Source organism: Lepus europaeus, chromosome X, assembly GCF_033115175.1.
Source record: "Lepus europaeus isolate LE1 chromosome X, mLepTim1.pri, whole genome shotgun sequence".
NCBI lineage: Eukaryota > Metazoa > Chordata > Mammalia > Lagomorpha > Leporidae > Lepus > Lepus europaeus.
This window is the reverse complement of record NC_084850.1, coordinates 48,081,377-48,108,646: the sequence shown is the minus strand read 5'-3', so window position 1 is coordinate 48,108,646 and position 27,270 is coordinate 48,081,377. Positions and strand designations below refer to the sequence as shown.

Below are 27,270 nucleotides of genomic sequence, written 5' to 3'. Positions count from 1 at the left end.
AGGGGCGGGTTCGGCCTGAATGTGCCCCCTCCCGCCCTAGGCCCCGGGAGCTGGCTGAGTACTGCGGCGTCTTCGTGTTTCGGATGGACCCACTCAGGCGGGCACGTTCCCGGTGTCTGAAATACCCAGGCCAGCTCCTCCCGTTGTCGCCCCAACTTACCTCACCCTCAGACCAGAGCTCAGGGTGTACAGGGGCTCAGGGTGTGCCCCATTTGCTTAGGATGCCTGTATATATTAAGGAAGACTTGGCGGGGGTAGCGACCCCACGGAGTGCTTTCAAATCTTAGAGAAGTGCTAAATTGTTTCTATAAATTTAGAAGGAAAGCACAAAGCGGGTAGGATGTATTTATAGAAGGAAAGCATGGCTGTGAGCAGCCTTCCCCCCCTCCCCGCCGTGGTCCCGCGGTAAATGGCAGTGAGAACTTGGAGGGTCATTGTTGAGAGTGCGAGCCTCACCACAGGACAGAAAGCCTTTAAAGAGGATCTCATTAAATTAGTTTTGTTTTCACTGTGCAAGTAGTCATCACTGGGGTAGTGCTGTGCGTTTAAAATAGTTTCTAATATGCTGTCCTGTACTATCAGTTCCTTGCATCTTTTAAAAAAATGTTTCTGATTTTCCTTGTCTGAAAATAACCTTGAAATTTTTCATGGTGACATAGCTCACACATGCAAAATAATGCATATATACCATTTAAAAACGAATGAAGGTTCACACTCTACAAATTTAAGGAGTAGAACATTACCAGTCCCTTAGAAATCCCTTGTCTCCTGTTTACTTCCCTCCCTTTCCTGGGAGGTGATCACTGTCTGGAATTTTGAATTAATAATTCCCTTGTGTGTGTGTTTTAAAAATTCATTTTAGCACATATAAATTTTTCCTTAAACATATTCCTACTTTCCCCATTTCAACTTTTTACAAATGCAAGCACACTGCATGTGTTTTTCTGTGACCTGCTTGTTTTTTTAACAGCATTTCTTTTTGAGATGCATGTGTATTGATTAATTTAGCTAACCCTCTGCCTAAAGAGATTTTAGTTTCCCAAAATAAGTCCAAATCGTTCTACAGTATGCTAATAGTCATAGGGGTTACTTTTTCTAGACCTTCCTTATCATAACCCCACTAGGAAAGGGCTATTTTATAAGGAAAGTACTCGATATTAATTTTCCTCATAGAATTGAGCCATTTTTATGTTTTAATAACCTGTTGTTGCATGCTTAAATGGTATAAACATTAAGAAATATCTTTATGTTCTAATAACAATTTTCAGTTATTTAGGGTCAGTTAGCTCATGCTATCCATTACTCAGATTTCTACACAGTGATTCTAAGCAAAAAAATGTTATGACCCTCTTCATATTTCTTTCTATACTGTGTCCTTTGGAGATCTCCTTCTTTCTTTCATAGCTCCAAACCTCATCAACACAGCTTACTTGAAATTTCGTTATTCAGCCTCGGACTCTATTCAACAGTTGTATCATCTCTCATTTTCCTTTTAGCCAATCATTCTTACTGCCATCTCAGACTCAATGTTTTTATAGCATTCCAGATACTTCATGCTAGTGTTTCAGTTGTGGTGTAAGGTTGATTTCACAAAGCTAAGGCAATACTGCCTTTCCCTTTCGCAAATCACTTATTCCATCTGGAGCTGCTGCTTTTGTTCAAGCACCATCATTGTGTGAATTTCACAGCTTAAAATGTGGGGGTTAGCTTTGACTTCCTTGCCCTTGCCTTCAAAAGAACTCTCTCATCTAACCCTTCCTTTCTATTTCCACTATTAACATTTCAGACTAGACCTTCATCACTTTGTCTTTTGGTAGTTTGGTAAAGAGTTGTTCTGATTTCTTCTCTTCTAATTCGTATGGCACATAATAGCTACATATCTCTTCCTAAACAATCACTTGCACTGTGTCACTTAATCACCTGATACACTACTTTATAATATCTATAACATTAAATATAGGGGTCCCTCAGCTGATATATTTAAGGCTCTTCCCAATCTGAGACTTACCCTCTATGATCATCTCCCAGTACTCCCAAATGTGAATGCCAGCTAAATGGAACATCTCATTACACATCAGTGCACATTTCTGTCTCTTCATACTCAGACTTCCAATTCTCCTTTACTTCATCACACCCTATCCTTGCAATGCCAGTTTGAGAATACCTTTCTGAAATTTTCCTTTACCACTCTAGCTCTGAATTCTTTCTTCTGTGAACTACTACTATCTTGGTATATGTGTCTCTGTATCATTATTCATTCTCTCTCTCTCCCCTCTCACTTTTTTTTCTTTCTTCCCTTCCCATCTTCCCCCTCCCTCCTACAGACCCTTGTGCACAGCACATACGTACACATAAGTTTCTTTTCTCTGAATAAGTGGCAGGCTTCTTGAAGATAGGGACTGTCTTGTATTATCTTTGAGCTCTGTAAGTACCTAGTTCCTTGTGTAAATAGGTATTTAGCAAATGCTTATTAGAGAAGTGTCCTTGAGCAAATAGGGTTACTAATGGTTGATAATACAGATAAGGAAAATATTTGGAGATTCTGTCTCTTCTGCTTTCTGGATATATTCTTATATCTACTCTAGGATAAACAGCTGTGTGAAGAGTGATGAGCGTGTCCTGGAGGAGCTGGAAACAGAAGGGGAGAGACAGCTGAAAAGCCTCCTTCAGCATCAACTTGATACCTCTGTCTCCATTGAGGAGTAGGTATTGATTTTGCAAACGGATACAGTGTCATAAGCCCATGCCTCCAGGTGCCCCCTCTCAAAACCTAGAGGGAACATTCCTCTCCTACCCGCTTTCTTTGACAAACTTCTGGTTATTAGGTTTTGTTTCTGTGTCTCTTTATCTGAGAAGGCTCCCATATCCTATTAAGTCTGGGCTGGGTACCTTTCCTGTGTCCTACAACACCCTGAGTTTTCACTAACATAATACTTATAACACATATTTTATTTTATTTGTTTATTTGCCTCTGTTCTACTGTTCTTCCATAAAAGCAGGAGCCATTTTATCTATTAAAGCCTCAGCATATAGCACAGTTTATTTTTTTTTTAATTTTATAAATTTTTTTTGACAGGCAGAGTGGCTAGTGAGAGAGAGAGAGACAGAGAGAAAGGTCTTCCTTTTTGCTGTTGGTTTACCCTCCAATGGCCGCTGCGGCTGGCGCATCGCGCTGATCCGAAGCCAGGAGCCAGGTGCTTCTCCTGGTCTCCCATGCGGGTGCAGGGCCCAAGCACTTGGGCCATCCTCCACTGCGCTCCCTGGCCATAGCAGAGAGCTGGCCTAGAAGAGGGGCAACCGGGATAGAATCCAGCACCCCAACCGGGACTAGAATCCGGTATGCCGGCGCCGCAAAGCGGAGGATTAGCCTGTTGAGCCATGACGCTGGCCAGCACAGTTTCTGATACATCATATGTACTAAAGAAAAAAAAAATCTGTTGATTCAGTCCCTGAATGAGGGACTGTTGATGGAGTTCCGTTTTGTTCCAGAGGTGTATCAGCGTTAGAAATAAGATGTAAGAAATTGTTGCTGAGTTCCATTGTGCCTCCTAGAATGATGACCCCCGTGTTTGTGCGTTGTGGTAACCTCAGGTTGTTCTTACTGTCTCCTTGCTTGTTTTGCAGATGTGTCTCTAAGAAAGAGAGTTTTGCTCCTGGTACTATGTACAGGCCCTTTGGGAAGGAAGCAGCTGGGACTATGACTTTGTCCCAGTTCCAGACACTGCATGAGAAGGACCAGGAAACTGCTTCTCTCAGGGAATTAGGGCTCAATGAAACAGAAATCTTGATCTGGAAGAGCCATGTGTCAGGTGAAAAGGTGAGTGGAGCAACATTTTTTTTCTGGAGAATCAAGTACAAGACCTCTTCATTATGGCATTGAGAACCTTTCCCTTTTTAGTTTTCAGAAAACTGAGCTTTGTGACTTAATCTTTCATTTTTAGGATAGGAACATTGGTAACAAGATGTTTTTCCTTGACTTCTTAGTTAACATTTTTTATAAATGTTCATTTCTGGGCCCTGATCAGCTTTCTTAGTTGAGGCATCAGATCATCACTTTCACGGTGTGTCCTCTATGACGTGTACCATCTCATTCCTCTGGTTTCAGAGGACAAGACTGAGGGCAACTCCTGAAGCAATACAGAAACGTCTCCAAGATATTGAAGAAAGGATCTCAGAGCGTCAGCGCATCCTTTGCCTGCCACAGAGATTTGCAAAGAGCAAACAGTTGACCCGACGGGAAATGGAAATAGAAAAGTCTTTATTTCAGGGAGCTGATCGTCACTCCTTCCTTAAGGCTCTTTATTACCAAGGTATGTGATCCCTACTGACTTTGATGTGTTCTGTCACTGAGAGAAAGATTTAACATCAGGACATTAAATATGAAGAATTAGTGAAGAGAGTAGGAAAAACCAAATTATCACTACTCTTGAGGAATATATAATCCCATGAGAGAGACAAATATGTGCACAGTTGCATGACACCGTGGAAATTGCTATCACTGAGATTGGAATAAAATGCTGAGGGAACACAGAACACGGAGCATCGAAGTCCAGTTGGGGGAGTCAGAAGTTGACATTTGTACTAAGTCTTGATGGATCAAAAGGCATTTGTCAGGTATATAAGGGATAAGGGTAATGCAGATACAGAGTGAATATGAATAAGATTGTAAAAGAAACTGGAAAACAATGAAAAATCCAGTGTGACAGAAGTACAAGGCACAACGGGGAATGACAGATGACACTAGAAATGGAAGTGAGGTGAGCTAGCGAACAGAATATGTAGATAAATAGTATGTCTTTCCCTTAAAGAATTAATTTAACAGATAAGTTTTACCATGCACTGTGGAAGGTGCACAGAAATTTCAGAAACAATTCTTTACCTTGTGTCAAGTACAGTGTGGTTGGAGAGATAAATATAACATTTAGTAACAATGCTAGATAACACCACTAAGTGCTGTGGGAGTTCAAAGGAGGGAAGGCTACTTGTGTATTGGCATGAAGGCAGAAGGCCTCTCGGGAGGTAAGATTTAAACATTCTTTTGATACTGATCGCGGCCTCCGTTGCAACAGAGTATGTGAGTACTATGGAGTATTTGGGAGAGTAATGAGTAACAAAGTTGGAAAGGTGACTAAGAATTTAGAACTTCACTTGGTGGATAGTATAGACCTATATACATAGTTACTCAATCAGTTAGTTTGAATGTGTTTAAGGTTTTCAAGTCAAGAGTAATATGATAAAAGCCATATAAGAGTAATCTGGTAGCCCAGTAAATAGGATTTTATAGAGGAAGAACTAGAAATAGGGAGAATGGTTAAGAGGTATGACAGGCTTGAAGATCTGGCCTCAAATGATGGCAGTGGGATCGGAAAGAGAGGTACACAGTGGTTATAAGAGACATTATAAAGGAAGAATTGATAAACTTATTGACTGCCAATAAAAGAGGAGGGTGAGTGGAAATGAATGTGTCAAAGAAAACCCAGATATTTCAAGACTGTGTAACTAACTTAACTGACAAAAATTGAGAAAGTTATTTTTGGGTAAATTTTGCAAAAGGATGATGAGTTTGATTTTAAACATGTCAAATTTGTGAGAACGGCAAGATCATCAAATGCAGGTATTGAGGGGGCAGTTAATTGGTAATACGGCAGTGAAGCTCAGGAGAGGTTAGAACTAGATATATAGAATCGGGAATCATCTATGCTTAGACGAAATGTTAAAGCCCTGAGTTGATTGAACGATTCATTAGTGGGACGGAAGGAATGAACACATTAACAGCATTTTGTGGAAAGAATTTATACTGTTTAAGAACATGGACTCTGGAGGCTGAATGCCTGGGAAAATCTTGACTCCCCCACTTACTAACTATGAGATGCTGGTCAAGTTACTTCTCCATGCTTCCATTTGTTTTGTCTGCAAAATCAAAGTATTAATGGTAGCTGTATTATAGGGTTGTTAGGAGGATTATGTGAGCTATTACATGTAAATCACTTAGAGCAGTACCTGTTATTTGGGGTGGGGAGGGGTGGTGGTGTATGAATCTGTTCTGTTTCCTATCTTTGAAACTCCTTGCTTTATTTAAACCCTTCACAGCATACCACAAAAAGACAAGTGCAGACAAGTACATGACCTCAATGAAGAGGAAGATAAAATTAGGCACAAAAGGCAAGTCGAGAGTTTTCTTACAGTGTTAGATTTAGGAATGTGACTAGGACCCCAGACTTCTAAGTTGAGCACTTATTTAATTCCATATTCAGTATATCACAATGTTTATAGGAAATTATCTAGAGAGAACATATTTTCCTGATACAGAATATCAAAGAGAGGAGTTAGTAGAAGTTGTAAAGCAACTTTTAGTGTTGTTGTTGTTGTTTTCTATACCTTTACATTATTCTACCAGACATAAATTGACTTTAATGATTTTTAGCTCCCATTTAATAAAGAATTCTGAATATTTTTGTTCTACTGATGATTACAATGATGCTAATATAATAGCTAATATTTTATTTTTGAAATGAACTTATAATAAAATTGCATGGGCTTTTTTTGGTATACAATTCTATGAATTGTAAATCATGTAGATTTATGTGACCATCACCACAATCAGGATAGAGAACAACTCCATCACTCTAAAAAAACTCCCTCATACTATCCCTTTTTAATCACTCCCATCCCCACCCATAATCTCTAACAATCACTGATCTGTTCTCCATCTCTGTAGTATTATCTTTTAGAGAGTACCATATGAATGGAATCATAGACTCTGTAACCTTGTGAGTCTGGCTTCTTTCACTCAGCATGAGTCTTTGAGGCTCATCCAAATTGTTGTGTCTATTAATATTCTGTTCATTTTTCTGAGCAGCATTTCATTGTATGAATGTTCCAAATCTTGTTTATCCATTTATCCATTGAAATACATTTGGATTGTTTCCAGATTATGGTGGTTATGAATAATATTGATGTGAACATTCTTGTATGGGTTTTGTATGAACACAAGTTTTTATTTCTCTAAGGTAAATATCTAGAAGTGAGATTACTGGGTCATATGGTAAGTGCACATTTAACTTTATATGGAACTGCCAATCATTTTCCAGAGTGGCTGTACCATTTTGCATTTCCACCAGCAATGTATGAGAGTTCCAGTTGCTCTACATCTTTGTCAGTATTTGGTATTGTCAGTATTTATTTTGGTTATTTTAATAGGTGTGAAATACCTCATCATAGTTTTAATTTGCATTTCCTTTATGGCTAATGATGTTGAACATCTTTTCATGTGCTTATTTGCCATCTTTATATCCTGTTTGCTAAATTGTCTGTTCAGATCTTTGCCATTTTATGATTGGTTATTTATTTTCTTCCTGATGATTTTGAGGGTACTTCATGTATTCCCAACACAAACCTTTGTTGGACATGTGATTTACAAGTATTTTTCTCTCAGTCTGTATAGCTTGTCTTTTCATTCTCTTCGCCATGTTTTTGTAAATTTTTATTATAAAATCTATATAACATAAAACTTACCATTCTATCCAATTTTTAAATGTTTAGTTCTGTGGCATTAGATACATTTATACTTTTTTTTGCAGCCATCACCATCATCTATCTCCAAAACATTCTCATCTACCCAAACTGAAACTTTGTACCTATTAAACACTAACTCCCATTTTTCCTTTCTCCATCCTGTGGGAACCACTGTCTTTCTATAAATTTGACTACTCTAGGTACCTCATAAAAGTGGAAACATAAAATAAAATATTTGTCCTTTTGTCACTAGCTTATTTTACTTAATGTAATATCTTTAAGGCTCATTTGTGTTATAACGTGTCAGAATTTCTTTCCTTTTTAAGGCTAAATAATATTCTGTTGTATGTTTGTACCATGTTTTGTTTATTCATTGGCCATCACTGGACACTTATGTTGCTTCCTTGTTTTAGCTATTGTGAATAATGCTTCTACGAACACAAGTGTACAAATATCTGTTGAATATCTACTTTCAATTCTTTTGGGTATATTTCCAGAAGTGGAATTGCTGGATAATACAAAAGGCTCCAGAAAGTTCATGGAAAGTGAACATTTTCTTTTAATTCCACTTTTTCATAAAATTTTTAATGTCCCCTCATATTATAGTTCCACATATAGTTTTTTGAGGAACTGCCATGTTTTTCAGAGACTATATAATTTTACCTTCTGACCAGCAATGCACAAGGGTTCTAATTTCTTCACACTCTCAGCAAAGATTGTTATTTTTAATTTTTTTGTATAATGACCATCTTAATGGATGTTAGGTGATATTTTAAAATTCATTTATTTTTATTTATTTGAAAGGCAGAGGAGAGAGAGAGAGAGAGAGAGAGCTCTCACTCCCCAAATGGCTGCAACAGCCCCATATGGGCCAGGACTAACCCAGAAGCCAGAAACTTCAAGCAGGTCTCTCACATGGATGACAAGAACTCAAGTACTTGAGCCTTCATCTGCTTTTCCCAGGGTATATACTAGCAGGAAGCTGGTTTGGGACTTTATTCCAGATACTCTGATACGGAATGCAGGCATCCCAAGCAGCAGATTAACTGGGTGTACCACAACACCCACTGCTCATTGTGGTTTTATTTGCATTTTCTTAATGATTAGCACTGATGAGCATCTTTTCATATGCTTTTTGACAATTTGTATATATTCTTTGGAGAAATATCTGTTCAAATCCTTTGCCCAATTTTTAAATGGGTTGCTATTCATTTGTTGAGTTTTTGGAGTACTATCTATTTTCTATATATCAATCCCTCTTAAGATACATGTTTGACAAGCCCCATTCATAGATTGTGTTTTCACATTGTTGGTGGTGTTCTTCGATAGTTTTTAATTCTCATGAAGATTAACTTGTCTAGTTTTCTTTTGTTTGCTTTTTGTGTCATATCTGAGAAATTATTGCCACATCCAATGTCACGAAGCTTTTCTTCCCAATGTTATTTTAAGAGTTTTATGGTTTTAGCTCTAGGGGTGGGCATTTGGTGCAGCAATTAAGATGCCACTTGAGATATCCATATCCCATAAGAGTGCCTGGGTTTGAATACTGGCTCTGCCCCCTATTCCAGCGTCCTGCTAATGCCCATGGAGGCCTCCAGGGATGGTATAAATAGTTGAGTCCCACCACTATTGAGTTCCCAGCTTCCCGACATTTAGGGAGCGAACGAGTGGGTGGGAGGTTTCTCTCTTTGTCTCTGCCTCTTTCAAATAAATAAATAAATAAATAAAAATAAATATCTAGTTTAGCTCTTACATTTAGGTCTCTAATCTGTTTTAAGTTAATTGTTGTATATTGTTTGAGGTAAGGATCCAACTTCATTTTTTTGTGTTGATATACAATTTTCTTAGTACCACCTGTTGAAAAAAACTGTTCTTTCCACACTGAGTGATTTTGACACTCTGTTCAAAAATCATTTTATCAATATGTGCAAGGGTTTATTTCTTGGATCTCTCTATTCTATTCCCCATGTATCTGACTTTATGCTAGTACCGTGCTATTTTAATTATTGAAGCTTTGTAGGGAGTTTTGAAATGAGGAAGCGTAATATCTCCAACTTTGTTCTTCCTTTTTGACATTGTTTTTGGCTTGTTGGAAGTCCCTTGAAGTACTATATGACTCTTAAAATAGATTTTTCTACTTCTGAGAAGAAAATGTCATTGAGACTTTGGTAGGGATTGCATTGAATCTGTAGACTGCCTTGGTTAGAATTGACATCTTAGTAGTATTAAATCTTCTAATCCATAAATGTAGGATCTCTTTCTGTTTGTGTCTTCTTTAATTTTTTTCAGCAGCATTTTGTAGCTTTTAGTGTATATATCTTTCATGTCAGAGCAAATGTTTGAAATTTTTGTAAAATCCAGTTTATCAATTATTTTTTCATAGATCATGCTTTTAATATATACATATGTCTAAGAATTCTGCCTAACACATATTCATGAAAAATATCTTTCTGTTTTCTTTTAACAGTTTTGTAATTGTACATTTTAAATTTAGATCTCTGATTCATTTGGACTTGATATTTATATAAGATGTGAAGTTGAAATTAAATTTCGCTTTTTTGCTTATAATGTCCATTTATTTCATTCTCAACTGTTTAAAACAGTATCCTTCCTCCATTTGTTTGCCTCTGTGTTTTTGCCAGAAATCAATTGGCCAGATTTGTATGTTAATACTTAATATCATAATTAATGGTAAAAGACTGAAAATTGTCCCCCAAGATCAGGAATAAGACAAGAATGCCCACTCTTGCAACTTACATTTATAATGGAATGAAATTAAAAATCATTGACAGTACTTTTAGGAAATTTACAAATGTGGAAATTAACACTCTACTGAATAGTTAATAGATAAGAAGAAATCACAAGGGACGTTAAAGCATATTTTTCAGATGAGTGATCTTAATGTATCAAAAAATTTTAGGATGCAGTAAAAGCAGTGTCTAGGAGGATATTTATACTTATTAATGTGTATATTGATAAAATTAATAATGGACAGTTCCACTTTTAGAAATTATAAAAAGAAGGAGCCAGTGTTGTAGCACAGTTGGTCAAACATTTCTTGCAATGCTGTCATCTCATATATGGGAATACCAATTCGAGTCCTTGCTATTCTACTAATGATCCAGCTTCCTGTTAATGTGCCTGGGAGGACCACAGAGGAGGCCCAAATATTTGAGCCCCTGCCACCCACCCATGTGGTAGAACAAGATGGAGATTCTGGCTCCTGGCTTTATCTTGGCGCAACCCCACCCACTGTGGCCATTTGGAAGATGAACCAGCAGATGGAAGATCTCTCTCTCTCTCTGTCACCCAGGTCTCCCACGGGCAGGTGGCAGAAGTCCGAGCACTTGGGGCCATCTTCTGCTGCTTTCCCAGGCATGTTAGCAGGGAGCTCGATAGGAAGTGGAGCAGCCAGGGTTTGAACCTGCAGTCATATGGGATATTGGCGTCACAGGTGATGGTTTAACCACCATGCCACAACGTCAGCCCCATAAATAAATCTTTTTTAAAAAATTACAAAACGGGACCAGTGTTGTGGCATAGCAGATAATGCTGCAATGCCAGCATTCCCTATGAGTGCTGGTTTGTGTCCCAGCTGTTCCACTTCTGATAAAGCTCGCTGTTGATAGCCTGGGAAAAGTGAGAGAAGGTGGCCCCAGTGCTTGGGCCCCTGCCACTAATGTGGGAGATCCTGATAAAGCTCCTGGCTCAGCCAAGGCCATTGCAGCCACTTGGGGAGTGATCCAGCAGGTGGAAGATCTTTTCCTCTCCCTCTATGTCTGTAGCTGTCATTAGAGTAAATAAATAAGTCTTTTAAAAATTATAAAATGAAAACTAAAACCATATCAAGCTAAAGAAAGGAAATAATAAAGATTGGGGCAAAAATAAATGAAATGGGGAATAAAAATAGAGAAAAATCAACAAAACCAAAAGTACATTCTTTGAAAGGATCACCAAAATCACAAATCCTTTGACTAGACTGATCAAGTTAAAAGGAAGACGCAAATTTCTAAAGCCTGGCTCTACTTTGATTTCTATTTTCATGGGACATCTTTTTTTATCCTTTTCCTTTCAGTCAATTTTTTTTTACTTTTGAATCTAGAGTGTGTTGTTATTCACAGGTAATAGTGGAATCAATGTTTTCTTTTTAAGTCTGTCCTTCAAATCTCTGCTTTTTGAATATTTAGTTCATTTAGTGTATTTAATTGGAATTTGTTGATAAGATACAATTTAAATCTTCCTTTTTGCTGTTTGCTTTCTATATGTCTTAAATTTTAGTTGCTATTTCCTTATTCCTCTGCTTCTTTTGGTTTTTGGTTTGCTTGTTGTGTTTTTTTGTTGTGGTGGTGGTGATGGTAAGCCTTTTGTTTATCCCAAAGGTTAATGTCATCTCAAGCAGCTACAGTGTTGCATGGTTCCCATTCAATGATTTTGACAAATGCCCTGAGAATGAGTATGAGCCACTTGAGTATGAGCCAGTTCAGAGACAATTTCCCATAATGTAGGTTTTCAGTGAATGAGGAGCAAGGCAGGCCAAACCGTGAAAATTCTTTGAAGATGGGACGTTTGAGAAGTTCCAGAACTGTTCTACCCCTCCTATGTTAGCTATGCTGCTGGATTTTGCACCTACTTCAGTTGCTAGATTGTTAGTTTTCAAAGCTAATGCAAAGCTGGGGAGAGTTGGGGTTATAGTCATCTCTTTGCTTATGAATATCCAATTATCCTAGCACTTTTAATTGAGAAGACTATTCTTTGCTATTGAATTGTCTTAATGTGGAAAAAAATTGACCATAAATGTAAGGGTTTTTAAAAAAATGTTTATATTTCTCTCCTTATTTTCAACAATTTGATTATGCCATGTCTGGGTATGATTTGTTTGTCATTTGAAATTCAGGACTATATGCTACCATTTACTTTTTGTACTCTTCAGATAAACTGTATGTTCTGTCTAACTTTTATAACTGCTCAGTGGGGGGGGGGGGGCGACAGGGTAAAGCATGCTTATTACTTCATCTTGCCCATAAACAGAAGTCCTTAGTAGATAGTAGTTTTTGAGGGGTTATTTGTGCCAGTACCTGTGCTAATTATTTTTATACATTTTTGTACCTTTAAGCCTTAAATCAGACCTACTAGACAGCATTTTACAAGTGATGAAGTTGAACTTCAGAGAGTATTTTCTTAAGATCACAGTTACCAAGTAGCCATACTAAGACTTAAATTCACGCACAAAAGTCTGTATTCTTGTCCGAAGCTCTTATATACATTATTTGAAAAGATGTATTGGTTTATTAAATGCAATTTTACTATATCATAAGACACATTTTTTGGAGCTATACATATTCCATTTTTAATATGCAATTGGTGGGAAAATAGCATTTTACCTCTGGAAATATATTTCCTCTGAAACTATAAGCTTCAATATATAAAGGTTCTTTTAAAAGTTTATGGGAAAATGGAATTAAAAGAATGTAAGGTGAGGATTTAGCAGTTAAGCCATTGATTTGAATACACTCATCCCATATCACAGTGCCTGGGTTGGAGTCTCCGCTCTGCTCCTGATTCTAGCTTCCTTTTAATGCATACCCTGGGAGGCAGCAGGTGATGACTCAATTAGTTGGGTTCCTGCCACCTACCTAGGAGACCTGGATTGAGTTCCCAGCTCAGTCCCAGTTGTTGCGGGCATTTGGGGAGCTCTCCTTCTCTCCCTCTTTCACTCCTTCCCTCCTTCCCTCCCTCTTCCTCTCCTTCCCTGTGTATCTATGCCTCTCAACTAAAAATCAAGATAATGCACATTTTCCATAAATTATTTGAAGATACCACTTATTAATCTTTTTTTAAAATCAATTTATTTATTTGAGAGGCACAGCTACAGACACACACACAGAGAGAGAGAGAGAGAGACAGAAAAGTCTTCGATCTGCTGGATGACCATAACAGCTGGAGCTTCCTCTGGGTCCCCGACGTGGGTGCAGGGGCCCAAGCACTTGGGCCATCTTCCACTGCTTTCCCAGGCCACTAGCAGGGAGCTGGATCAGAAGTGGAGCAGCTGGGACTCAAACCACTGCCCACATGGGATGCCGGCACCACCAGTGGAGACTCAGGCTACTACACCACAGCACCAGCCCCCACTTACTACTCTTTGACTATAATATTTTTCTTATCCTTTTGGTTCTCATAACTCTCTTAACACCCATTATACTATCTCTTCAATTCTGTTGAAATTTTCAGTTCCTTGACTTTCTTGCAATCTGTTGGCCCTTCTTATTTCCTCTTCCTTTCAATTCTTACTTAGACTCGTCATCCATTATTTAACCACATTCTTACCATTAAATCATTTTCTTGCTTCCTTGTATAAGTATATATTTATCATACACATCCAGTGAAACCGCAACACTGAATCAATCCAAGTAATTGCCTTCTATATTTCTGCACCATAGCTTCTGAGCACACCTAAAGAAAAGTCATGAAACTTTGCAAATAACTAATATGCCTCTACAAGTTCCACATCTCTGGTATAGTCTGTTGCTTTGTCCCTTGTTCAAAATCTGTCTCCTAGTCCCTAATCAGTGCTGTATTTCATTTCATGTAAAATCTATTTTAGATCTTCATTACTATTTTCTGCTCTAGTATTTCATCATTTTAACAGCCTTCTGTCTTATTTCAAAGGAAACACTGCCACCAGCAAGAATTTTCATCCACTCTCTGCTAGTTTCTGCATCCTAACTCTCATTTTCTTCCCTCTTTGATTCCTAGGGAAGTCCTTCCTGCTTAAGGTTAATGTTTACAATTTTGTCTTAGATCATATCCCTCGTGTCATCCAAGGGACCTACCTCAGTCAGTTTTCCCCAGTATTGCTCCTTTCCTTCTAGGACTTTAACATGATTTATGCCATTTGCCAATTTCCTTGGTGTACATAACCTGAACTTGATAAATAATATGATAAAAAACAAAAAATGCACTCTAATTGTTTAGCTACTTGAGCAAAAATATTTAGATCTCCTTTCATTGTGTACCATAATAAGTAGCAGTTTGTTTACAAAAGAAATTTAACAATCGAAGCCCTAAAAAATATAAGATTAAATATACATGTTAATATTCTTTGATAGCCAAATGGGAAAAAAATTTCCATTCTTGTTTTCACTGAAAAATTTAAAATATAAAGAAAAGTTGAAAGGTTTTATTTCAAATACCCACTATTTACCATTTATATTCTATCATTAATATTTTACCATATCATATCACTGTCTGTATCTCTGTCCAACTATCAATCTACTTTATTAATATATATATTTTTTTAAATTACTGGTGCAAATGCAATTCACCCAAATTCCTCAGCATGTATATTGTTCAGTAGAGTTAAATATTTATTTGCATTCTTTTTTTGCTGTAAAATTTGCATGTGATTAATACAATTGTAGGTGTGCATTTGCTGACTTTTGATTAAAATATAAGTCTGTATAGTGACATACTGGTAGATGTTTAGCAACCAACTTGCCAGAAAAAACGATATTTGTGTTGTTTTCCAGGTCCCATAGTGTATGTATTTCTACCATGGCCAATTTCAAGCTACCATTATTTCATCACTGAACATGGAGTTGAATATAATGCACACAATCATCAGACCATCTCCAACACAGCACTGAATCTGTGTAACCTAACCCCTAAGAACATGTAGAAGATAACTATCTCTCCAGAAAGTCCCATCATACTTACTTCCACCTGTTCCCATACTGCCCTCCCAGAGGCAATTAGGGTTTTGATTTTTTTCCATTATAGATTAGTTTTGTCTGTTCTAGAACTTAATATTCACGGGAACTACACATTATGCATTTGCATCTTTAACTCACATAATGTATTTGAGATTCGTTCATATTTTTCTGTATATCAGTAACTTTCCCTTTCTTGCTATGACAGAATTCTTGGAGAGTTTTCTATGACTGTTTAGTTTCCTAGTACTACTGTAATAAATAACCATAAATTTGGTGACTTTGAGTAATAGAAATTTATCCTCTCCACAAGTCTGGAGGATACAAGTCTGAAATCAGGGTGTCAGCATGTCATACTCTCCAGGCTCTCAGAGAGTATCCTTCATTGCCTCTTTCTGCTTCTGGTAATTATTGGCAATCTTTAGTGCTCTTTTGATTGTAGATTTATCATCCCATTCTCTGTCATCACATGACATTTCTTCTGTCTGTGTCTCAGTTTTTCACATGGCCTTTGTAAGGAAACCAGTCATTGGATTTAGCACTCACGGTAGTCCAATATTTCCCTTTCTTAATTTAATTGAATCTTTCAAAATAAAGGTATAGTCTCAGCTCCAGATGACCATGAATTTTGGAGATATACTGGTAAACTCAGTACAGTCTACTCTCTTACCTCTGGAAATTCACATCTGTTCCAACACATAGAAAATATATTCACCCCCATCACAGCATTCCCCCAAATTTTAACTCATTACAGAATGCATCAAGTCTAAGTCCTATATCTCAATATCAACTCAAAAAGCTCAACTCTTTTTTAAAAAGATTTATTTATTTATTTGAAAGTCAGAGTTACACAGAGAGAGGCAGAGATATAGAGAGAGGTCTTCCATCCGCTGGTTCACTGCCCAATTGGCTGCAACAGCCAAAGCTGCACCAATCCAAAGCCAGGAGCCAGGAGCTTCCTCTGGGTCTTCCAATGTGAATGCAGGGGCCCAAGGATTTGGGCCATCCTCCACTGCTTTCCCAGGCCATAGCAGAGAGCTGGATCAGAAGTGGAGCAGCCTGGACTTGAACTGCCATCCATATAGGATGCCTGCACTGCAGGCGGTGGCTTTACCCACTACACCACAGTGCCAGCCCCCCCCCCCCCCAACTCTTGTTATCTAAATCAGATATAGACTGAGGTTCTGGAAATGATCCATACTGGGACAACATTCCTTTTTCTCTAGAGACCAGTGAAATTAGATTACTGCCTATAATTTACAATATGCAATAAGCATAGGGTAGACATTTACATTCTGAAAGGGCAAAAAGGCAGGAATAAAGGGGTTATTGGTGTTACTAAGCAAGTTTGTAGTGCAGTAGAGCAAATTCCATTAGTTTTCAAGGCCTAAGAATAATACTCTAAACTCAGTGATCTATCATCTAGGTTCACCCTCTCAAGCCACTGGGGCAACTGCAATGTCATCCTTTCTAGCTTTTTCCTCTATGACTTCGCTCTTGGAATCATCCTTCCTTCCTTTTGTCCTGTGACTGTCTCTTTCACACCAGGTTGGCACTATGTTAGTATAAAATTATCAAAAGCCTCATATATGAGGGAACTTCAAAAAAATTTTTGGGAGAATGGAATTTAAAATAAGTATTTTGGTGCAAAATATTTTTAAAATCTGTGTATAGTTTTTTCATAATATACACCTCCCATGAATTTTTGAAGATTCACGATATATATGAAGTTCAAAAAATTTTTATATCAAAATAAACTTCTTTAAAAAATGTACTTATTTATGTATTTGAAAGACAGATCCTCCATCTTCTGGTTCACTCCACAAATGACTGCCTCAGCCAGAGTTGGGCCAGGCCAAAGCCAGGAGCCTGGAACTCCATCCAGGTCTCCCACGTGGGTGGCAGGGACCCAAATACTTGAGCCATCTTCTGTTGCTTCCTTAGGCATATTAGCAGGAAGCTGGATCAGAAGCAAAATAGGTGGGGACTCAAACCAGCATTCTGATATGGGATGTGGGCAAGCAGCAAGTGACTGCTTAGCCCACTGTGCCATAATACTTACTCCTAAGCTTATCTGTTAATTCCATTTTTCTATGAACTTCTGAAGTACCCTCTTACATCAAGAGATCCATACCATTGGACATGAGGATTCTCTACAAATCTTTCCTTGATAACCACGTCTCTATTCCTGGCTTAACAGTTCCTTCTTCAAGTTACCTCTTTGCTCACTCATTTTATTATAAGCATCTGGAGAGACCAGCTTCCATACTTTGTTTGGAAATATGAGTTAAATATCCAAGTTGACCACTTAATAATTTTAATTATTATTAATTAAGACAAATAATTATTAATACTTTGTTGAAAGATTTATTTATTTATTTGAAAGTCAGAGTTACACAGAGAGAGGAGAGGCAGAGAAAGAGAGAAGTCTTCCATCTACTGGTTCACTCCCCAGTTGGCCACAATGGCCGGAGCTGTGCTGATCTGAAGCCAGGAGCCAGGAGCCTGCTCCAGGTCTAGGAGCCTCCTCCGGGTCTCCCACGTGAGTGCAGGGGCCCAAGCACTTGGGCCATCTTCCACTGCTTTCCCAGGCCATAGCAAAGAGCTTGATTGGAAATGGAGCAGCCAGGACTCGAACCAGCATCCATATGAGATGCTGGCACTTCAGGCCAGGGCGTTAACCTGCTGCACCACAGCGCTGGCCCCAATAATTATTAATAATTTATAATTTTTAGGTTTTTCTCCCAACAGCAGAATTCAAGTTAGCCAAGTTTCTGCCACTTTATAGCAAAGATTGCCTTTCCTCCATGTCCAATAACATGTTCATAGTTTCTTGCTAAGGCCACTCCAGAAGCAACTTTAATGATCATATCTCTAGCAACATTTTGTTCATGATACATATAGAAATGTGTGTATGTGCATGTGTGTGTGTCTGTGTGTGTATATGCTAAGAGGATAGAAGCATTCTCCACTGTTTCCTCACTTCCTTCTGAGTTGTAACCAGGATTACATTTAACATCCATATTTCTACCCAACAGTCTCCTCAAGACAGTATGGGCTTTTGCTGTCAAGCACCTCAAAATTCTTCCAGTCTGTACCCATTACCCAATTCCAAAGCCAATTTCACAGTTTTAAGCACTTGTTACAGCAGCATCCTATTTCCCAATACTAACATCTGTATTAGTTTCCTACAGCTGCCACAACAAAGTTCCACAGATTGAGTGACTTAAAACTACAGAAATGTATTCTCTCGTAGTTGTGGAGGCTAGAAGTACAAAATCAAGGTGTTAGCAAGGTTGCTTCTTACTGGGGCTCTGAAGGAGAATCTGTTCTGTTTTACGTGTTTCTCCTAGCTTCTGATGTTTTCTGACTGTCCTTGATTCTTAGATGCAGTTCTCCTATTTCTGCCTCTATCATCACATGACATTCTTCCTGTGTGACTGTGTCTGTTTAGCCTTGCCTTTTTATATAAACACCAGTCATTGAACTTAGGGCCTATCTTAACTAACTATATTGAAAGATACCCCATTTCCAAATAAGGTCATGATCTGAGGCTCCAGATAGACATGAATTTTAAGGGGTTACTTTTCAAACCAGTTCATTCATGAATTGTTACTTCCTCACCTCTCATTCACTTTTTTACAAACTATGGACTGTATTGAAGAGCACTTAAAACATAGTACATGTTTAGTTAGATCAAGAAATAGAGCATTGCCAATATGCTAAAAGCCTCTGCATGCCCCTCACAAATAACCCCCTCCCCATCCAGTATAACCACTTCCCTTACTCATGATAATAATTTCCTTGCTTTTCTTTTTCTTTTTACAGCTCACACATCTAGCACTAGACAGTGTTTAACCTTGTCTGTGTTTAAGCATTATATCAATGAATGTACTCAATTTATTCTGTTAGCTCTTCCTTTTCTACTTAATGTATTTGTGATATTCATTAGTATTTCTATGTATAGCCATAATTCATTTATTTTCATTGACATGTACTGTTTCTTTATATGAACATACCACAATGTATGTATCCATTCTAATGTAGTGGGACGTTTAGATTGTTCTCATTTGGAGGGTTAAATCTGCTATTGTGATCATTCTTGTATATGTGTCTTGGGATACATGTGTAGAAGATTCTCAGGGTATATACCCAGGAGTGGCATTGAGAATAAAATGTTCATACATAGTCAATATTAATAGATAATGAATTTCTTTTTTATTACTTATTTTTTTATTTATTATTATTTACTTGAAAGTCAGAGTTACACACAGAGAGAAGGAAAGGCAGAGAGAGAGAGAGAGGTCTTCCATCTGCTGGTTCACTCCCCAATTGGCCGCAACAGCTGGAGCTGCGCCGATCTGAAGCCAGGAGCCAGAAGCTCCCTCCAGGTCTCCCACATGGGTGCAGGAGCCCAAGGATTTGGGCCATCTTCTACTGCTTTCCCAGGCCATAGCAGAGAGCTGGATTGGAAGTGGAGTAGCTAGGACTGGAACCAGTGCCCATATGGGATGCTGGCACTACAGGGAGCAGCTTTACCTGCTACGCTACAGCACCAGCCCCTGGATAATTTCGGAAGGGATTTCTCCTAGCTAAAATCCTACCAACCAGGTAGGAATTTTTCAGGTTGCTCCATAACTGTCTACACTGGTATTGTTAGACTCCAGTCTCCTCAGCATTTGATTACATTTCATTGTGTTTGTTTTTCCCTTTATTAATACTTAACATTCATTTTATTACTTTGAATATTTGTATCCCTTTGTCAAATTATTTTTCTCAACCTTTTATCTTGAGAAAAATTGAAATGAACCCATGCCCTCATTTATATCCACTAACTATTGACATTTTGCCATGTTTGCTTAATCTGCAGTCCTCCATGTAAGCATGTGTATATATAGTTTATTGTTAAACTGTGTGAAATACTTGTCAGACATAATGAATTTTTATTGCTAATTACTTCACTATATATTCCCGAAGAACATTCTTCTATGTAATGGCAATTTTATGTTGACTCCTAAGAAATTTAACATTGTGACTCTAATATTATCTAATATATGAAGAGACTTCAAAAAGTTTTCAGAAAATAGAATTAAAAAATAAGGTTTATTTATTTATTTTTTTATTTGACAAGTAGAGTTACAGACAGTAAGAGAGAGAGAGAGAGGGAGAGAGAGAGAAAGGTCTTCCCTCCGTTGGTTCACTCCGCAAATGGCTGCAACGGCCGGCACTGTGCTGATCCGAAGCCAGGAGCCTCCTATGTGGGTGCAGGGGACCACACACTTGGGCTATCAGAGAGCTGGACTGGAAGAGGAGCAATTGGGACTAGAACCCGGCACCCCTATGGGATGCCAGCGCCACAGGCGGAGGGTTAACCAAGTGAGCCATGGCTCCGGCCCAATAATTTTGAATTGATGCAAAATAGTTTGAAATCCATGCATAGTTTTTTTCATAATATTCTTTTTCCATGAACTTTTTGAAGGCCCCTCATAAAATTTGCAATCAGATTTCTCAATTTTAAATCCAGGATATAATGAGAGATCACAAATTTGCATTTAGTTTTCTTTAGAACTGTTCCCCTGCAGAGAGAGAGCGAGAGCGAGTTTGTGAGTGTGTGTGTGTGTGTGTCTTTCAGAACATTGATATTTTAGGAAAGTATTGGGATTATATATCCTGAATATTCTATCTCCAACTCTCTTTTCTAATCTTATATTCATTTTCTTATACATTTGTACAAGTTCTCTATTGTTGTAGATACTTATTCTTTCTTGGTTGTGTCTTGAAAATGGCTATTCCCATTCCATGGCTTATAATTTCATTGCTTTTATGGTATCTTTTGATGAACTAAGTTTTTCATTTTTATGTAGTGAGTACAGGTTACTAATTTTCCCTTTATACTTGGTGCTTTTGTGGTTTGATTAATAAAACTCTCCCTACCATTAGTACAGGAAGATACCGTTCTTTATTCTAAAAGCTTGATGATTTTTGTCTTTTACATTTAAGTCTTTAATGTACCTGGAATTGTTTTATGTATGTGGTAAAACATAGGGTTCCAGTTTCTTTTACTTCATGTATTCATGTATTCACAATGTCATATAATGAAAATTTTGTCCCTGAGCTGTTATTGCATTGCTACCTCTGTCATATACTGTGTGTTCATATATGGTTGAATAATTTTCCGAATTCTCTCTTTTGTTCTTTGATTTTTGGAACTATTCTGTAATCAATACCATATGGTCTAGCTTTATAATGTTTTGATATCTGGTACAGTAAAAGAACAATTATTTATACTTTGTCGTTCTTCAAAAGTATTTTGTTGCTTTTGACATTTTGCCTTTCCACAGAAATTTTAGAATCAGTTTATCAAATCTCACACACACACACTTTTATATGATTTTGATTGGGATTTCATTGAGTGTTTAAAGCAATGGAGGACAAGGACTTGAAACATTTACTACTGCTTTCCCAGGCCATTAGCAGAGAGCTGGATCAGAAGAGGAGAAACTGGGACTCGAACTGGTGCCCATATGGGATGCCAGCACTTCATATGGCAGCTCTACCCTCTACGCCACATCGCTGGCCCCTTGATATTTGTTTAAACTCTTCAAAGAACCAGGTTTTGGTTTTGTTGATTTTCTTTTCTTTTTTTTCTGTTGGATTGATTCATTATCTGATATTTATTACTTATTTTCTTCTGCTTGCTTTGTGTTTAGTTTACTCTTTCTCTAGTTTCCTAACTTAGAAGCTCAGGTTATAAATTTGAAAAACATTCTTCTTTTCTGATAGAGTTAGCTCTATCCATTTCTCTCTGAGCACTGTTTTAGCTACATCCATACATTTTGGTAAGTTGCATTTTCATTTTCATGCAGTTAAAAATATTTTAAATGTCCTTTGAGAGTTCTTTGATCTTGGTTTATTTATGTGTTGTTTAATTTCTAGATATTTGTGTTTTCTAATGCTTTTTATGTTAATGAGTCAATAAGTTTATTCCATTGTGGTCAGAGAACATACTTTGTATGCTTTCAATCTTTAAATTTTTTGAAACATTCTACCACTTTGGGCCCTTACTTTGTTATTCACATAATAGGTTGCTTACTTTAATTCAGATCTTCACTCAGATGTCACCTAATCAATGAGGCCTATCCAGATCAACATAAAAATTGCAGTGATCATCACTATTACCTCCTAGTTCTTCCAGTTTTACTGTACTCTATTTTTTTCTTTTTCATATCATTCATAACCTAACATATAATTCACTAGCTCTGTGAAAATAGAGATCTTTATTGATCTATTTCTATAACCTAGGATATTGCCTGGCTCATATTGGTCACCAAATACATATTTTTGAGAATATACATTAGTATATTTACCCAGTTCTACTTGCTCTATAACCTTACAACACAAGGATATTTCAAAAAGATCATGGGAAAATGGAATTAAAGTTAAGTTTATTTTGGTGTAAAAATCTTGAAATCTACATGTACATTTTTCATAGTATGTGTTTTTTCCACAAACTTTTTGAAGATCCCTCATATTTATTAACTTTAAAAATGTTTTGCACTAAGTGTTCAAATCTTTACTTAGTATAGAGCTGATCTTCTGTATATAAAGATAATTAAAAATGGATCTTAATGAAGAGTAGGATGGGAAAGGGAGTAGGAGATGAAATGGTTTGCGGGTGGGAAGGTAGTTATGGGGGGAAGAACTGCTATAATCTAAAAGTTCTACTTTCGAAATTTATATTTATTAAATGAAAGTTTTCTATAAAAAAGAAATCCAAAAAAATGTTTTACACCAAAATAAATTTAACTTTTAATTCTATTTTCCTTCCTCTTTTTGAAATAATGTCTTACATGTGGTATTGATATTCTTTTTCATCTTTGCCAATATATTGATTTTCTTTTAGTATCTCATTCCCTTTTTAATTTAGCTTCCTGAATCCTAATATGGCTAGTGACTTTTGCCTACATTTATTAGCTTTGTGGAATATCTCTTCAATCTTTTTGTACATTTCCTGGTGGTTGTCCATCGTTTTCTTAATGATTTGTAATATGTAATGATATGTAATATGATATATAGTCTGTATTCACATTCTCTAATAGTTATTTGTGTAGCAAATACCTGTTTGTATTCTGTGACCTTTTCCCCCATCTCTATGACGTTTTTGAGGAACACACATTCTCAATGTAGTTGAATTTACCTATCTTTTCTGTAATGTTTAGTGCTTTTTTTGGATTTTTTGGGGGGATCTTAAAAAATACTTTCTAAATACTCTTATGCCTTGCTGGTGGAAATACAGAATAATATGACTCCTACAGAGTGAAATTTAGCAATATACAGAGAAATTACATATACATTTACCATTTGTCTCAGCTATTCCACTTCTTACAGTATATTTCTGAGCTATACTGGAAAAATGCCAAATTGCGTATGCACAGTGTTGTTTATCAGAGCATTATTCATAATAGCATAAGACCAAAGTATATCAGTAGGGGAGTAGTTGAGTAAACTATTTACATCCACACAATGGAGTACAATACAGCTACAAGAAGAAAGAAGAGCTCTACATATTAATATGAAATTATCTACAGAATACATTGTTAAATGCAAAATTGTAAGTTGTATAACAGTGTTTATGAGTTGCCTTTTATGTAGGAGAGGAATGTAACTAATCAATTATATGTGTGTGTGTGTGTGTATATATATGCTTATTTGCTTATATTTTCAAAAAGAAACAATGGAACCATAAACCAAACCTAATAAAAATATTATTTATGGGGAAGGAAGGGAATGGGATGAAGGGGACAGAGATGGAAGTGAGACTTCTGTTAAGGTACTGTATGAAAGTTTTCACTTTAGATCCATGTAAATGTTTTACATAATTAAACATTTAATCAAAAAGGAAAAATAATCAATCCCTGAAATTCCAAAACAACCTGAAGCAAATGAACCTAATTATAAAGTTGGTAGCATAACCTACAGAGAAATCAGTTACTTATAGTGACTTTAAAACAATAGTTGTATATTTCTAATAGGATATATTCTAAGGGCAAAAGTAACTGCAAAGAAATATAAAACTGCATTCAGTGGTTTTATTGTTGAGAGTCACAACAGTATTGTTATTGATATATTAAAATTCTTTAAGTGTATTGTAGAAAGAAGCTAATAAATAATTTTGCTAATATTAGGAGCCACTATTTTAAGCATATAAGGAAAGAGATGTAAGTTTAACATCAAGATGTTTAAGTAGAAAACTTGCAAACTTATATTTGAATTGAAAATACCAATATGGCATCATAATCTCCTAAAAATGTACTGATTCTGTTCAATCAGAAGGCCTAGGAACAATAACTCAACAGTAGTGAGCATACCTAGCAACACACTGTAGTTTCTAACTATCACTTCTCACTAGAAGGAATGAGAGATACTTGGAGATAATATAACAGATTTGGGTTTGTGTGAGATTAACGTAGGATATCTTGCTGTGCCAGGAAGTCATTAAACTATACAGCAGGCGATTTGAAGGGGATTCCACTGATCCTAAGTAATTTGACCACTGAAAGGAATTATTACATTTAATTGAAACACATGAAATATGTGAAAATACATATTCTCATACTAAAATATTGATAACCATTGGACATTTCTAAGGTACTAACTCATTTTTTTCATAATTGGTACATAATGGAGGAAAAAAAATCAACATTTTTCCTACCTTTCCTGTATAAGAGAAGTCAAGTAGTTGATGACGGTAAGTTCACTATAGAGTTCCACACAATAAATATAAAAGAAATAATAGAATTAGAAATGCTCCATCTTTCAACTTCTAATAAATTAATAGATCTTGATAATGATCACTCGTGGATGTAAAATCCCTTAGGTTAGAGATGAATAGAAGAATTTAATAATGGAATGATGAGAGTAATGCCACTTGAATCCACTTACCAATTTCAGCATCATTAAAAATGTGACCTTCAAACACGATGCACCTTATGACATGATGCAATAGAAAGTTCACATCTATGAAGGATTCTTGCCTAAAACTACTGAACCTATAGATCATCACTGTCCAGTGCAACTTTCTACAGTGACATAAATAGTCTATTTCTGCTGTCCAGTGTGGTATCCACTAGACACATGTGGCTGTTGAGCACTTGAAATGTGCTAAGTTTGAGGAACTGATATTTAAAAAGTAATTTAAATAGACATATGTGGCCAGTGGCTACTATATTAACTTGAATAGTTTGAGATTTAATGGCCAAGAAATAGGAGATTGAGGAATAAGTTAAACATTACCATTAAGAAACAACTCATAATATCCACTTGTTCATAGAACAAATTTGGTTTCTCTAATAAATGTATGGGGTAGGAGATGAGCTGGAGGTGTGGGAAGGGAGGACACTTTTAGAATAAAGGAGAAAGAGATTTAAGAGATAATAACAGCCAAAGACCAGTTTAAATCCCAATTGAAATTGAATAAATTGAATAACCAAATATAAAAACTATCTTTGAGATAATCAGGGGAATTTGATTATGAGCTTAAAGTTAGGCAATACTAAAGAATTATTATTAATTTTGTGAAGTATGATGTTGCCATCCTGGTTATATTTTTAAAATGTCCTTAGCAGTTCCAGGTGCTTGTAAGAGGATAATTCAAAAAATTCATGTAAAAAATGGAATTAAATGATTTTGGGGGACACAAAAAATTTTTAAATCCATGCATAGTTTTGTCATACTATGTATTTTTATAAACTTTTTGAAGACCCCTTGTGTGCCTGAATTTCAACAATTTTTATGCCAAAATAAACATCTTAATTCCATTTCCTATGGACTTTCTGAAATACCCTGGTACTTGCATGACCCTGAAAGGCCCAGGTGTCTTTCTTGCCTCACCATAGTTCTGGCCTTTCTTGAGATGTACTGCAAGAAGTAGCTAGCTACATACTATTCTCATTTGTCACAGGTTGTGAAGATTTGCCCTAGAAGTTTCTATATATGTGATACAGGATTTAATTTTTATTAATTTGTCAAAGGCTGTATTGGTAGGTTTTGTAGAACTTCCCTATCTCTTTGTCTTAATCCAGATGAACCCCATAAGAAGAACAAAGGTGATCCCATGAACAACCTGGAAAATTTTTACCAAGAGATGATAATGAAAAAACGTCTTGAAGAGTTCCAACTTATGAGAGGTGAACCCTTTGCTTCCCACTCACTGATCTCAGCTTCATCAGTGGGAGATAGTGGCACAGCTGAGAACCCATCATTACTCGAGGACGAGGGAAAACAGGCAGCACAGGGTAAAGGTCCAGGTCTCCATGTGGCAAAAGTTATTGATTTTTCGCCTAAGAAGCTGACGCAGCCAATAGAATTTGTCCCAGAAGATGAGATCCAGAGAAATCGTTTGTCAGAGGAAGAAATCCGAAAAATTCCTATGTTTTCTTCATATAATCCAGGGGAGCCAAACAAGGTATAGGCCAAACCAAGAAAAACAACATGAGTTGTTTTCATTTTTATTTACTTCTACTTAAAGTAATACTTTTTAAATTACCTTTGGTTTTACCAAAGAATCATGACATAGGCACAGTGATTGTGTTTGTCCTTGACCTTGACTATTCATTCTCTGCATACCATATAAGTAGCATATTTTCTATGATGTTCTTTGTGCTTTTCTAACTTCCTGAACTACCTTTAGAATTTTAAATATCCTGATGACACTCATCCAGACCTACTAAAAAATCCTGAATTAATAGAAAAGTAACTTCTGACTTCCTTGTAATAATTAAGCAGTATTCGTAGGACCACCATGATTGGTAGCCATGATGCTTCTGGAATTAATCAGTAAATAATTGACCTTGGTTGTGAGAAGTGTTTACTGTTAACACAGGTTTTCTCTTCAGGATGCTCCACCTTGCATTCATATGACATATGATTTCAATTGCATTGGCAGGGCATCAGAGTGAAAACACAGGTCCTCTAAGACTTTAAAAATTGACAAACATAACCAAGTAATCGTAAATAATCTTTGATCAAATAATTTGATATTCATGCTGTA

General features: G+C 36.7%; 1 protein-coding gene across 6 annotated transcripts in view; it reads left to right on the top strand.

Annotated features, from left to right (window-relative positions):
* Positions 1-27,270, top strand: part of RBM41 (RNA binding motif protein 41) — a 123,604-nt gene that overhangs the window by 257 nt on the left and 96,077 nt on the right. For 4 of the 6 annotated variants that reach the window (XM_062182913.1, XM_062182911.1, XM_062182910.1 and 1 more), the window contains exons 2-6: positions 2,586-2,702; positions 3,625-3,817; positions 4,106-4,310; positions 6,091-6,162; positions 26,303-26,685. In XM_062182913.1, coding sequence (XP_062038897.1) covers positions 2,586-2,702; positions 3,625-3,817; positions 4,106-4,310; positions 6,091-6,162; positions 26,303-26,685 — 970 coding nt within the window. The remainder of the gene's footprint in view (positions 1-2,585; positions 2,703-3,624; positions 3,818-4,105; positions 4,311-6,090; positions 6,163-26,302; positions 26,686-27,270) is intronic. The other 2 variants (XM_062182912.1, XM_062182909.1) reach the window with 1 other exon arrangement.